General features: G+C 40.9%; 1 protein-coding gene across 1 annotated transcript in view; it reads right to left on the reverse strand.

Moving 5' to 3' along the window:
• LOC124775626 (brachyurin-like) overlaps positions 1-13008 on the reverse strand; it is a 66878-nt gene extending 53870 nt beyond the window's left edge. Inside the window, exon 1 of the mRNA XM_047250455.1 lies at positions 12669-13008. Coding sequence (XP_047106411.1) covers positions 12669-13008 — 340 coding nt within the window. The remainder of the gene's footprint in view (positions 1-12668) is intronic.
• Between the last annotated feature and the right edge of the window lie 2631 nt (positions 13009-15639).

Raw genomic sequence — 15639 nt, forward strand, 5'->3', positions numbered from 1 at the left:
GGCAGCAAATTCTTTCATGTATTAATACTGAACTAGAATAGAGCAGGATAGCGTCTGTGGTGACAAATTGTTTTACAAATTGTTGCGAGTTACATGCATTACCCCTCTACATATTCATAAACAACCAGAATTTATGAAGTCAAAACAGTATGAGTAAATTGTTTGCACAAAATCATTAAAATTGATGTGGTTGTATGACCAGGTAAATCTTTAAAGGATCTGAAGCTCAACACAAACATGAGGGAACCTAAATTAAGTGAAATTAATACCGTACTGAACCTGTCATGAAGTAATAACAGCAGATCTAATGTACAAAACGTATTAAGAAGTGCGGAATCGCAGTGACTGTGGATATCCAGTCGAAACTTTGTCTCACTATGGTGCAAAGGATCTGCAATGCTCAGAACATTTCCTTCAGGCTCTTGATTGATGGCGGTCATGAAATGTAATTAAACAGAATTACTCGATAATAAAACGGGAGAGTGGGGGTTGCACTTTTGCCAGTTAGGACATATGCTTCAATAGAAACAAAGCATTCGTTAATCAGGTGTTCTGTTGTGAAAATTATGGCAATATATGAAATGGTTTACATTACAAATGTTGTTAGTGTGCATATATAGTCTGTAAGCTTTCATTCAGTTCTCTTAGAACTGATGTGCTACTAAAGTTATTCAACTACCTGAATCACTATATTCTAACAAATTATTTAAGATAGAATACATAGTGTATTCACACAATTTGCTCCTAAGAAACAGTGAAATTTATTGGAGAAATTTGAAAAATTGAAACAATAATAATAATAAAATTTTCGGAAATTATTGAACATGTTAAAAATTGTACCACATTCAGAAAAACTCGTTGAATGCCGATAATTACATATTACATTGCCGCTGCAGATTCACCCTTTTTTCCATTCTTTATCATAGATATTGATTCTGGACTTTGTACACAACAAAGTCTGCTCTCTTCATATGATGTGGTATTTTAATATTTAGAATGTGAGTTACTTCAGGAAGTTGGAGAAAAAAGATAAAAAAAATTGCATTATATGTCACCAAACTAGAAAAAGGACAATACTTTCGTAAGAAAGCTACATTTTCTCTTACTCTTGGATTAAATTCGTAAAGTATAGATCAGAATTTGTAGTTCCGGCTTACATGAACAAAATTCTATAGTCATAGATGTTTCCTAGCAAGCACACTAGCATTTGACAAATTTATATCATTTGATGCTCTATGTCCCTTTGAACTCTGTGTTTCTATGGAACTGCGTATTTTGCATATTTTTGACAGAAGTAAAGCTGTGAGTACCGGGCGTGAGTCGTGCTTCGGTAGCTCAGTTGGTAGAGCACTTGCCCGCGAAAGGCAAAGGTCCCGAGTTCGAGTCTCGGTCGGGCACACAGTTTTAATCTGCCAGGAAGTTTCATATCAGCGCACACTCCGCTGCAGAGTGAAAATCTCATTCTGGAGATTCTTATTATGATTATCATGTAAGTATGATTTATGTGATATTAACCAATGAACCTCAATGTAGTTCAATTAAAAATCCATGAGATTATCAATAAGTACAGCTACTAAATAACTTGGGAGTATAAATCAAACCCTGTTATAAAAAATATACCAGGTATAACCTTAACCATAGTCAAATCGACGTATTTCAGCACAGCCGATCAGTACACAACTGGCTTTTCGACTACAGTTCCGCTCTACGATGCACACTGACATCCCTTAGAAGTGTAATGTTCTATTGTGTAATTGTTTGAACCAGTCTACATAAGCTCTGATGTAAGTTGGGTGGTAAGATTGGTTAAACGTAGTGAATACATTGACGGTAGCCTCAGAATAATCTACACAATGTTCAAAATCGCCATTTAATGACTCAGTCTGTTTGCTGCACTTATAGTATATGTGCTAACGTGACTGCAACACATTTTACCTGAACGGCAGCGGCCACGGCAAAAAGCAATATAGCCAACGCGTTCATTGTTGTCTTCCACCCGCACCTATGAGTATCAGACGCATCGCTCCGTTTTATACTCGATATTGTGCAGACTTGTTGACAAATGAGTTATCAAATTCAGTTTCAGAATTCAAGATAAAGCTAACAAAACGGACTTTGAAACGCTCAGAGGGCTCTGATATCTGTTAAATTGGAAAGATAACAGTGATTTCCAAATAACAGGTCGTGGTACAGGATCGAAAGAACAAGGAGTGATTTACTGGTTTAGCACACAGTCGACAGCATTGTTATTTGATATGCATTTGCTATGATTGAGAGAAACCGTGGAGCATCCTGATCGGGGCAGCCCGACGGGGACTTGAAACCGGCTCCTCCCTAATAAGAAAACAATGCCTTAAGCAGCCGAATCTACGTGTAAAAACCATTTACATTACCTAACAATGAAGTGAAGTTGGCAAGAGTGGCAGGAGCATAGGAATGAGGGTATGTGACAGAGTATGTGATGTTATGTTAGTGATTACAAACGCTAGAGAAGTTTACAAAACATGTGGGAGTGTGAGACTAATAATCAGCTTGACACTGGACCTCTCTCTTGCCTGGATGTAAGCAAAAGATTCGACTGGGGAAAGTGTCATAAAGCCTTTTTATCCTTTCCTGAGGCAAGTTGGCCCACAACTATTGTAACTTGTTCTTGATCTGGAGGTTATTGGCACTAGGACAATGTAGACCCGCGAGGCGGTCTCCCACATGTTCTATCGGGGACAGATTTTGGGAACTCGCTGGCCATGGTAATACCTCAACAACAAACAGATAGTTCAAAGAGACACATGACACTGTAGGTGTATTGTCATATTGCTGGCTTAGTTGCGGAGTATCTTTGCGGGCAGCGCGATTGCAGAGTCGAGCACGGGACGCGGAACTGTTGTGTTGGGGTAACTCTGCATGTGAGAGGCATAGTTATTATGGGAGTTCAAGTGTTACTACAACTGCTATTACAGTAAGGTGATGAAATATGGATGTGATTCAGAGGAAAGTGCGTAATGTCGTAATACAAAATGAGCAGTGCCGCCGATAACGTATTTGAGTATCCTCCCGTTGCGTGTCGCACAGCATCAATCATCCGCGCCGTTTCCGGGCTCTGACAATGAACGAATGTGAATCTGTAAAAATTAGTTACCATAAAAGAGTGCAATCAAGTGCCAGTGTCTTGCAGCGAGTGTGACAACGTGGGTTCGGTCATCGCGTTTCCGCATCATCAACAATCAGCCGTGCCGCGACAGTTACGCTCACGCTCGTACGATTGTGAACTGTGAACAGTAGTTTAACTTTATGAGCAGTGTTATATCATTACTAGTGACAAGGAAGACTGGAACCGAAAGTGCGTGACGAGCGTAAGAACTAACGTTCGATCATAAGGCTTCCGCATCATTAACAGTCACCCGCTTCGCGTCGGTTTCGCGTACGCTCGTCCAAGTGATATTGTGGACAGATAAACATCAAGAACGTTAATTGGGATAAGCAGTTATGACTCAGAATGTAAACAGTGCAACCTGTGATTTTCATATTGTCTCAGAATATACACTACTGGCCATTAAAATTACTACATCAAGAAGAAATGCAGATGATATTCATTGGACAATAATATTATTCTAAAACTGACAGGTGATTACATTTTCACGCAATTTGGGTGCATAGATACTGAGAAATCAGTACCCAGAACAACCACCTCTGGCCGTAATAACGGCCTTGATACACCTGGGCATTGAGTCAAACAGAGCTTGGGTGGCGTGTACAGGTACAGCTGCCCATGCAGCTTCAACACGATACCACAGTTCTTCAAGAGTATTGACTGGCGTATTATGACGAGCCAGTTGCTCGACCGCCATTGACCACACTTTTCAATTGGTGAGAGATTTGGAGAATGTGCTGGCCAGGGCAGCGGTCGAGGATTTTCTGTATCCAGAAAGGCCCTTCTAGGACCTGCATCTTGCGGTCGTGCATTATCCTGCTGAAATGTACGGTTTCGCACGGATCGAATAAAGGGTGGAGCCACGGGTGGTAACACTTCTGAAATGTAACGTCCACTGTTCAAAGTGCCGTCAATGGGAACAAGAGGTGACCGAGACGTGTAACCAATGGCACCCCGTACCATCACGCCGGGTGATACGCCAGTATGGCGAGGGCGTATACACGCTTCCAATGTGCGTTCACCGCGATGTCGCACAAACACGGATGCGACCATCACAATGCTGTAAACAGAACCTGGATTCATCCGAAAAAATGAAGTTTCGCCATTCGTGCACCCAGGTGCGCCGTTGAGTACACCATCGAAGGCGCTCCTGTCTGTGATGTAGCGTAAAGGGTAATCGCAGCCATGGTCTCCGAGCTGATAGTCCATGCTGCTGCAAACGTTGTCGAACTGTTCGTGCAGATGGTTGTTGTCTTGCAAACGTCCCCATCTGTTGACTCAGGGATCGAGACGTGGCTGCACGATCCGTTACAGCCATGCGGATAAGATGCCTGCATCTCGACTGCTAGTGATACGAGGCCGTTGGGGTCCAGCACGGTGTTCTGTATTACCCTCCTGAACCCACCGATTCAATATTCTGCTAACAGTCATTGGATCTCGACCAACGCGATCAGCAATGTCGCGATACGATAAACCGCAATCGCGATAGGCTACAATCCGACCTTTATGAAAGTCGGAAACGTGATGGTACGCATCTCTCCTCCTTACACGAGGCATCACAACAACGTTTCACCAGGCAACGCCGGTCAACTGCTCTTTTGTGCATGAAAAATCGTTTGGAAGCTTTCCTCTTGTTAGCACGTTGTAGGTGTCGCCACCGGCGCCAACCTTGTGTGAGTGCTTTGAAACGCAAATCATTTGCATATCACAGCATCTGCTTCCTGTCGGTTACATTTCGCGTCTGTAGCACGTCATCTTCATGGTGTAGAAATTTTAATGGCCAGCAGTGTAGATGTTCATACCTGACGTAGGACAGTGTTGTGCTTAACGTTGAGTGGCTCTCCTAAATCCGCTTACACATTTAAATACATAATTTCAGGCAAGCCAGCGGCAGTGTGGAGCAGAACAATACGACCGTCGCGGGATTATCAGGTACGTGGTGAGGACAGGGCGCGCGGTCACAAAACGAAAAGCGACTACCAGGTAAGGAGACCCCTCCGCCATTTGTACCCACGGGCGTGTTATAACATGTGTGGACGAGCATTGTCGAATTAAAAAATCGTGTGGCAGTACTATTGCGTGGGAGGTAACACCTGAGGGCGCAGTATGTCCGTGTGACATACTATTTTGTCTTCAGAGTTCTCTCAATCAATACCAGCTGCAACGTGAAGTCATACCCGATGCCCCCCCACACCGTGACACCAGGTGTAACACAGCTGTGCTTTTCCAAAGCATCGCAAGAATGGGACCTCCTCGAATGTTCGTCCACGGAAGTGCAGAGCAGTGATTCGTCGCCGAACGCTTTGGAGCCGCGCAATGCAGTTGCGCCAGTCATTAGCAGTCCATTCTTCCCGATCGCGGCACTGCAATGAGGTCCCTTTCAGACTCTGTCAGGTGCTGTTAACTTTGTCTCAAATGAGCACGCTGCACCTCCATGTTCTTCGTAGTTGTCAACCAACGTCTGACTCTGTTCACGCCTCTTATGTGCGCTACCAGGCCTGGTTACAACGCCAGCAGTTCTCCTGTCACGAAGAGTTGCAGCTCTAATTATTTGCATATCAGCAGATGGTGTGCAAATGTAAAAAGTTACACTCTTTGACCTTGTCTTCGAAGTGCGTCATTGCTTTTCTCAGGTAATGTAATCAGCAAGTAATTAAATAGCTGTCAGTCGCTTCACTGCTTTCCTTTACAACAAATTTATTTCGATCTCACAGATAAACTGGACAACCTCAGTAACCTTGATTAGTCTGCAAATGTAATCAAATCTAAAGTGTATGACACCTGTAGCCAAAAGCGTTATTTGTCCTGCTGCTGGCTCCCACCGTGGGATAAGCAAGCCGTTTAAGTGATTCACACTGACGCCGGCGGCTCTCCTCCATCACCAGACTCTAATCTCTTGTCATAAACAGTTGTTTACTACTTGCCACAAATGAACGCTCAGCTGAGTGGCTATCTGATGATTTCTCGATCTTCATGTTCAGTCGTCTGTCTAAGTCGATTGCTTCCTTCTTGCACCGTGTTCGGCCATGGTTTACCAACTACTTCCAACATCATCGAATATTGGCATCGCTCCCATTCAAATGTCGAGCGATTCGCTGATTACTCCACCCGGCTTCTATGAGTCCAACTACACATCGTTTCTCAAATTCTGACATCAGACCGTCTGCGAGGCATAGTTACTGACCAACCGAGTACAAGGAACGATGTTTACCGAGACTTTATGGCATGGTATCGACATGTACCCTGTTTACTATCTTTGCCAGCTGTACGGTGAAACTGAGCTCACACATTCATCCATCGACCACCAAAGTTTACAACATACGTGTATGAACATCAGTTTATGAGCAATTTGCATAACTACTTTGTGGCGCCTCTATTCTTTTCGTCTTGGATTGTATTTAAGAGTGCTTTTCTCGGTCAAACTAACAGCTCCTTCTGTCTCGGTTCCAAAGGACCCGGCGTTCCGCGAGCAACGCTGCAGCTTAGTCGTGGATTAGATCAGGTGAAAGAGACCCTGATTCCGATATTAAGAAAATTTGTCATTTGTGTATTCTTTATTAGCTCTCTAGATCAATCTTATCTAGGTTAGAAAACGGATCGGCAAATGAAACAGAAAGAATTGCCTTGCTGTAGTCCTGAGGGATAACGAGAGAGAAATGTAGAACTGGGGCCACAGCCCCAGCATGTTAACTTCGACCTTGAACTCTACTTGTGCGCTATATGGTGCATGAGATAGTTCGAGCAGCGTCGTTTTGATCAAGTAGGATTTGCTCTAGAGTCTCCACCTTTTCTCTGAATGTTATCTATGTTTTTTGGGCTGTGAACCTAGAGACGAGAGGAACTCACTCTGACCTGCACCATCTGCCTACAAACATAGACCTGCAGCGCATGCTTTTAATTCTCTCCTGTTGCAGACGTAAGTAGACCACATTCTTGAAACAAGACACAGGAGATTCTATAAAGAAACCAAGTGACAGATTTTTGTACGTAGAAAAGAATGTGACTCACAGTTGGTAAGTTGCTGAATATAGCTCTGATTGCTGTCAACCGATCAGCATACGCAGTGACAGGGCGTAATGGGAGGGCTAACGACATACGTGTACCAAAGATACTCCAAGTATCCTCTCCCGTGGACACTGTATTCTCTACATGAAGTGCAACATCTGTCAGCACTCGTCCGTTTGACTGTCAACGAACAATGTGTCAGTGGGATAGGTCGAAGGAATTTGTATGTGAACTCGACACGGAAAGGGGTCCTAACTGTTTAAAGTTTTTGTAAATAAGGGGACGCAAGAAAACACTACTTTAAGGTATAATAAGAGCTTGTAGCATAACCCAGCGTACCTTACACGACACATACGTAAAACTCTACGTTTCCTAATTTTAACATGTTTTCCAAGGAATGCTTACACATTTCCCGTTCTTCCTATAACCACTCGCTATAATAACCGGTCTTTTTTTAAACTAAAATTTATTCGAACTGGCATGAACTATTCCAAAATTTCATACAAAATCATGAATTCCAGTTTTAACATAGAGAAAATTAAACAAACGAATAATAAGAGCCAATTGAATTGAGTATTACACGCAAAATAGCAAGGGGCTCTATTGAAAGAGTTTCTAATGAACGTCCCTTTGGTTTTACAATTACTATATAAACCCAGCGCACTTATCGTTAACATCTTTAGCTTCTGGGAGTCTTAAGCGTCTGAGGGTCTCTAGCGTTTGGGGGTCTTTTGAATCTGAAAGTCTTTGTGTTCGAGATTTTAGTGTCCGAGCTTCTAGCATTTGAGTCCTGAATATTCGTGGCTCTCATGTTCGTGCGCCACTGTGTCAGATAGCTAAGTTTATTGGAAGCCGGGCTAATTGAAAGTAAATGTCTGTTCGTTTAATTTATTGTCAAAGGTACGAAAACTGACAGAAATGAGATAAAGCTAACATACAGCGAACATCTCAGTCGATAAAAGATCGATATCATTGCCGGCCGATGTGGCCGTGCGGATCTAGGCGCTTCAGTCTGGAACCGCGTGACCGCCTCCGTCGCAGGTTCGAATCCTGCCTTGGGCATGGATCTGTGTGATGTCGTTAGGTTAGTTAGGTTTAGGTAGTTCTAAGTTCTAGGGGACTGGTGACCTCAGATGATAAGTCCCATACTGCTCAGAGCCATTCGAACCAGCCGATATCATTAACCTCAGTTTAAGAACATCAGTTGTTGCCGAAGCTACCATTCAAACAGCGCGTCGAAGCTTGAATTTTCATTGTACAACCTGTTTTGACATTTATTATCGAACTGAAGTGTGACCATTCATAGTAGCGAATCATATCGAAGGAATTATGTTAATAAAAGCCAAGTTAAGGAAAAACTACAGTCTGCTACCATTTCGAACAGAGTATCAAGAGAATTGATCCGTGTATTGGATTATCTCTGGACAATAATAATAATAACAATAGTTTATTTCACATTCATATAAATCGGAATAATTTTAAACGGATAAAACGTTGTGCTTTGTTAAATGAAACCTGGGTCTTTTGAAGGAATTAATTGGGTGTACATGTGCTACGCTAATCGAAGATATCAGTTCATCTGGAAACGCGAATCGGTCGCCTTGTAACTGTTAAGAAGGATCTTTGGTGGCAACCGCTAAACAACGTAGCTAGGCGACAGTACAAATTAGAATCTAAGTTTATCAACGAAAGAGACATTAAAAGATTTTGTGAAACCCCAGTTAGTGCAAAGATCGGACATTAGCAACAAATATTGACTGATAACAGATAGTGTTGTGTCACCTCGCTTTCACATATATCGACGAGCTGAAGAATAATGGCTGGGCGTAGAAGAAGGACGTTATACTTCCGATGATCGTGGAAGTGCCAGTAGGCAGAAATAGGAGGCGTCACAAATGGCGCCCAACGTGGGTTTTGAAGGTAATAAATTAACAATATAGAGTTCATTCATGCTAATTTGTGAATTATTTACTGACTGTATACGAACGGAACAACCAATCGTGTTAACTTGCTCGTGTTACACTTTCACTGTCTGCGACAAACTACGCCAGGAGTGACAGGAAGAAAGTACTGCAACAAACTGAAAGCGATAGACGTCGCGCCTGTGGGAGGCACACATACAGGTGTTATAAAAGACAGAAAACCGAAGTACGTATAGAAATAATTGATACGACGATATTTAAAGTTTGGGTCATAGCTCATTGTGCTTCAGTTAAATATATTGTAGCTGGCGAACCACTACGGCAAGTTGCGCGTTGTTGAATTGATATTGTAGTTCAGACAGTACTTGTGTGTTGTGTGTAGTTGTGTTGGTGTTGGTTGGTTGTAATTTGTAGTATCTGACCATGTCATAGAAGTCCTAAGGTTGAGATCTAATGTAGGGGATGTGAACGAAGACATGAATAGGGAGGAGGGAACAGAAATGGATGATAGTAGGGTAAGAGTATTAGAATCATCGTACGCGATTCTTTGCGACAGAAACGACTGAAAGTAATAATGTCGGAATGTCGATACCCAATAGTGATTCAACTTATTGGAATTCGCGCAGCTGAATAAGTATTAAGGATAAAAAAGGACATTTTACTAATTACTATGTTTGCACATTCAAGAACAAATAAGAATTTACAGCGAACACAACAGAATAATTAGCGCACACAAAGAGTGTTAGACAATGCCAAAGAGGTCTATTTTACGCAGTGCACTTTGCGCCGTCACACACGAAATGTATTGTTCACACAATTCCAACACCCCTCCTTGAACTTATATTTTGTGTGTTGCTTCCACAAGATAAACCAAATAGTCCCACAATCTTCTCAAACTTCTCCCTTTCCAAGGGTTTGGTCAGAAGGTCAGCTAACATGTCTTCTGTGCGCAGATAGTCCACGGCAATGATCTGTCGCTCTATGTGGTCCCGAATGAACTGGTGCCGTATATAAATATGCTTTGTCCTAGCACTAGTAATTTCATTTTTAGCTAGGTTTATGGTTCCCTTATTGTCACAGAAGATGGTTGTAGGTTCCTCAATTAAATTGGGTTCTATTTCACTTATTAATGTTCGTAGCCATAATGCTTCCTGTGTGGTGTAAGATAGTGCCATATACTCGGCCTCTACGGTGCTCAATGCAACAGTTTTTTGCTTTTGACAGGACCATGATGTGAGGCCCCCCATTAATTTAAAACAGCAGCCAGTGGTGGAGTATCTGTCTTCCAATTCACTCCCCCAGTCCGCATCGCTATATCCCTCTAGTTTTGCGTTACCATCTCTATGGTACTTTAACTCATAGTTTGAGGTTCCTCTTAGGTATCGGAATATCCTCTTTACAGCTTTCCAGTGCTTTTCCTTTGGGTCTCTGCAATATCTGCTCACTGCATTGGTGGCAAAAGCAATGTCGGGTCGTGATGTTTGAGACAAATATAACAGACTCCCTACTGCTTCTAAATAAGGAACATTCTTGTCACATTCCACATCAGTCTCATTTACACTTAACTTCACTCCTACTTCCATTGGAGTACTAATGGGTTTTCAATCACTCATGCCAAATTTCTTTAATATTTTTTCCGTGTATGATGATTGACTTATGCTTAATTCTTGTCTTTCTTCATCCTTAGTAATCTGCATACCTAAATAACGTTTCACTTCTCCCAAATCATGCACCTTAAACTTGGTTTGCAGCTGTTTCTTGAAAATTCCCATTTGGCCTTCACTTTCAGTCAGGATAAAGAAATCTTCCACCCATATCGCCATTATTATTATTTCTTCTTTTCTCCCCTTATAGTAAATGCTGGGATCTGCCTTGGATTGCTTCATATTCGTATTTATTAGAGTTTCATGTAGACATCGATTCCAGCAACGTCCACTTTGTTTAAGTCCATAAATACTTTTTTCTCAAACGCCAAATCTTTTTACTTTCTGATCTGGTTTTTATGGCTTCCCTTGGTGGAATGACATATATCTCCTCCTCCAATTTCCCATTTAAATATGCCGTTTTAACATCCATATGATGAATTATTAAATTTCGTTTTACTGCCAAGGCTAAAAGATATCTCAATGATGCATACTTGACTACAGGTGAAAAAGTTTCTTCGTAATCTACCCCTTGTTTTTGTGAATATCCTTTTACCACAAGTCTTGCTTTGTATTTTGGTGATGACCTTTCAGGGTTCTTCAAATTGAATACCCATCTTGCCTGCAGTGGTTTCTTATCTCCTGGCATATCTACCCATTCAAAGGTTTCGTTCTGATATAAAGATTCTAATTCTCTCTTCATCGCTTCTTTACATTCTTGAGAGTTTGAGCCACTCATTGCTTCTTCTGCTGTTCTTGGCTCATCATTAAAAGACTATGCTGTATACATCTCAAAATCCGGATATTCCTTCGGTTATGGTACACGAGAAGAACGCCTTACATTGTTTTCTTCATTTTTTTCATCCTCTAACTCATTGTCGTCATAAATTGCATCCATTTGTCCTTGGCTGTCGTCTTCCTCTTCTTCACTTTCTATTTCCTCACTCAAGGTTTCACTTTCTGAACTAGGTGCAGTTGACTTAGTGGTTTTTCTCTCTTTTGAGTCCTTTCTATTTTCAAAGAATATTACATCTCTACTTATGACAATCTTTTTAGTCAATAGATCCATTAATCGGTAGCCCTTTGAATTTTCACAATAGCCTACAAAAATATACTTTTTAGCTTTCGGATCCCATTTTCCTCTTAGCTGTTTTGGAATATGTGCCATTGCATCTCACCCAAAAACCCTTATATTGCTTAGATCAGGTTTCTTTCCTATCCATATCTCATAAGGGATTCTATTCTTTAATGCTTTTATAGGTGATCTATTGTTCAAATATACAGCTGTTGACACTGCCTCTGCCCAAAAATCTTTGGATAATTCAGCGTCAGTCATCATGCTCCTTGCTTTCTCAACAATGGTCCTATTAGCCCTCTCAGCAACCCCATTTTGAGATGGGCTGTACCTTATGGTAGTTTGATGCCTGATTCCCTTTTCTGCCAGAAGTTTCTTCAATTTCTGGTTAATATATTCTCTCCCATTATCAGACCTGATGATCTTGATCTTCTTTCCCGTCCACCTTTCAACCATATTGCAATATTCCTCAAAGATATCTCTCACTTGGTCTTTAGAACTAAGAAAATAAACATGAGTATATCGTGAGTAATCATCAATAGACGTAAGAAAATAATTACTCCCACCTACGGATTCACACTCCATCGGGCCACATACATCTGTGTGGATTAACTGTAAGACTTCTGTGGATTTACTCTTACTAGTCTTGAAGGGTAACCTTGCTTGTTTTCCCTTTATACATGTCTCACAAGGATCCTTGGACACACTAAAATTCTGTATCCCTTTTACCATATCCTTTATTATAGACATACTCTTTCTATTGAGATGTCCAAGCCTCCGGTGCCATAAAAAACCTTCTGCTGAATATACTGAATCACTAACATTTTTATGTTTACTGTCAATGGTATCCTACTTAAAAATGCCCCTTTCGTTACTTGCTGTAGCTATAACTTCACCACTTTCACTGATTACTCTTGCACCCCGCATGTCAAAAGTGACTGTATTTCCTTTCTTGACAATTTCCCCTACAGACAGCAGGTTAGTTGCCACATTTTTCACATAATGAACATTGTGTGCTGTAACCATATCTGATTCACCATTTACACTTACATATGGATCTAGTTTCCCAGCCAGGTGACACTGGAGCTTGTTGCCATCAACAGTGGATATTCCCATATGAGTCTTATCTTTGATGTCATAAAGAAGTGATTTATCTTTAACAATACGCACAGATGCACCTGAGTCTAAAATCCATTCCATATCACGATTACTCATCCCACCAAAAGAATAAAAACATGAGAGTGCCTTACCTTTGTTATTGGTCCTTCTCTCTGGGCCCATAATCTATTGGAATTTGTGCCGCACTCATTCTTAACGGTAACTTGCTTTTTATTGCCGTAAAGAACACCGAAAAATAATGTGGAAAAAAAATTGCGATCGTCTTGTAAGGATAACTCGCACTTCACGTAAATTGGAACTTTTCCAATACTTTCTCCCTACTATTTGATTGATATACTTATTCCAAACGCAGCCTGGGCCCATAATCTATTGGAATTTGCGCAGCTGAATAAGTATTAAGGAGAAAAAAGGACATTTTACTAATAACTATATTTGCACATTCAAGAATAAATAAGAATTTACAGCGAACACAACAGAATAATTAGCGCAAACAAAGAGTGTTAGACAATGCCAAAGAGGTCTATTTTACACAGTGCACTTTGCGCCGTCACACACGAAATGTATTGTTCACACAATTCCAACACAACTGTAGGACCTAGTAGAATGGTTAAACCTACAAATGAAATGGGTGTGGGTGTATTGTTTGACTATTTAATTAAATTCTAGGAGGAAATATTAGAAGCTAATCGTCAAAGGGATCAAAAAGACCGAGAATACAGGGAAGAAAGGAATCAGAAAGACCTAGAATTTAAGGGGAAAATCAAACAAGCGATTGAATCGTTAGAGGCTCAAACTAAGGAAAGAGAAGATAGACTGGCTAAGGAACTCGAGAAACTGAGACTGGACTTAAATTCAGCAAATAGTAAACGTGCTACTTTACAAGGATCGATAAGTACTTTACAGAAGGATGTGGAATAGATACGTTAAGAGCAATCTATCGTGTCGGATGAATAGATGATCTGCCGATCAAATAAGAAGCCTACATTTAAGAAGTTAAAAGTATATTGAAGATTATTTAATGGGTCAGGCGAAAACGATTGAGGCAGGAGGACATATTCCAGTAACAGACATAGAGTGAATATTTAACTGCCGGCCGATGTGGCCGAGCGCTTCTAGGCGCTACAGCCTGGAACCGCGCGACCGCTACGGTCGCAGGTTCGAACCCTGTCTCGGGCATGGATGTGTGTGATGTCCTTAGGTTAGTTAGGTTTAAGTAGTTCTAAGTTCTAGGGGACTGATGACCTCAGATGATAAGTCCTATAGTGCACAGAGCCATTTGAACCAATGTTTAACTTGTGTGTAGTATCTAAAATGAAATTTTACTAGGTACCTTTGAACTGACGTATTCAGTATGGACATTAAATGAATGAAATATTTAATTAATGTTAGAAAAAATAGAAATATCTGAGATTGAGATAATACTTTGAAATACTTTAGTCCGTATTGAAGAACCTAGTATTTGTGACGTCTCCCATTGTTACCTACTGGCCCTTCCACTATCAGCGGAAGTGAATGTCCATTTTCTATGCCCAGCCAGTGTTCTTCACTTCATCGAGATACGTGAAATCGAAATGACACAATGCTATATGTTATTGCAGTCAATATTTGTTGGTAACGTCCGCTTTTTGTACCAACTGTAATCTGTATTCGGGGTTACACAAATCTTTTAAAGTCTCTTTCGTTAATAAACTTAGATTCTAATTGTCACTGTCGTCTAGCTATGTTGTTTAGCGGTTGCCACCAAAGATGCACATTAACAGTTACTAGGCAGCCGATTCACGTTTCCAGATGAACTGATATCTTTGATTAGCTTAGCAGACGTACACCGAATTAATTCCTACGAAAGACACAGATTTCATTTAACAAAGCACGATGTTTTATCCGTTGAATTTTATTCTCCTTAATATTAATGTAGAATTAAGTATTATTATTATTATTGTTGTCCAGAGATAATCCAATACAGGAATCAATTCTCTTGATACTCTCTTCGAAATCGTAGCAGACTGTAGTTTTTCCTTAACTTGGCTTTTATTAACATAGTTCCTTCGATATGTCAAACGGTCGTTTACTTTTAATTAAAAATGGCTCTGAGCACTATGGGACTTAACTTCTGAGGTCATTAGTCCCCTAGAATTTAGAACTAGTTAAACCTAACTAACCTAAGGACATCACACACATCCATGCCCGAGGCAGGATTCGAACCTGTGACCATAGCGGTCTAGCGGTTCCAGACTGCAGCGCCTACAACCGCACGGGCACTCCGGCCGGCTTACTTTTAATTAACCTGGCTTCCAATAGTGTTAGCTATCTCACAGAGTGGCGCATGAACATAAGAGACACGAATACTGATGACTCAAATGCTAGAAGCTCGGACACTAAAATCTCGAACACAAAGACTCTCAGATTCTAAAGACCCCCAAATTCTAAGGATCCTCAGACGCTTAAGACTCCCAGATGCTCAAGATGTTAACAGTACGTGCGTGGGGTTTATGTAGTAGTTGTGACACAAAAGGGACGTTCATTAGAAACTCTGTGAATAGAGCCCCTTGTTACTTTGCGCGTAATACTCTTTTCAGTTGGCTCTTATCGTTCTTTTATTTAATTTTTCCTACGTTTATACTGGAATTCATTATTTTGAATGAAATTTGGGAATTGTTCAAGCCAGTTGCGATAAAGTTTAATTTAAAAAAAGACCAGATATGTAACGACAGGCTACATGCTGCACTT

This window comes from Schistocerca piceifrons, chromosome 2, assembly GCF_021461385.2.
Source record: "Schistocerca piceifrons isolate TAMUIC-IGC-003096 chromosome 2, iqSchPice1.1, whole genome shotgun sequence".
Taxonomy (NCBI): domain Eukaryota; kingdom Metazoa; phylum Arthropoda; class Insecta; order Orthoptera; family Acrididae; genus Schistocerca; species Schistocerca piceifrons.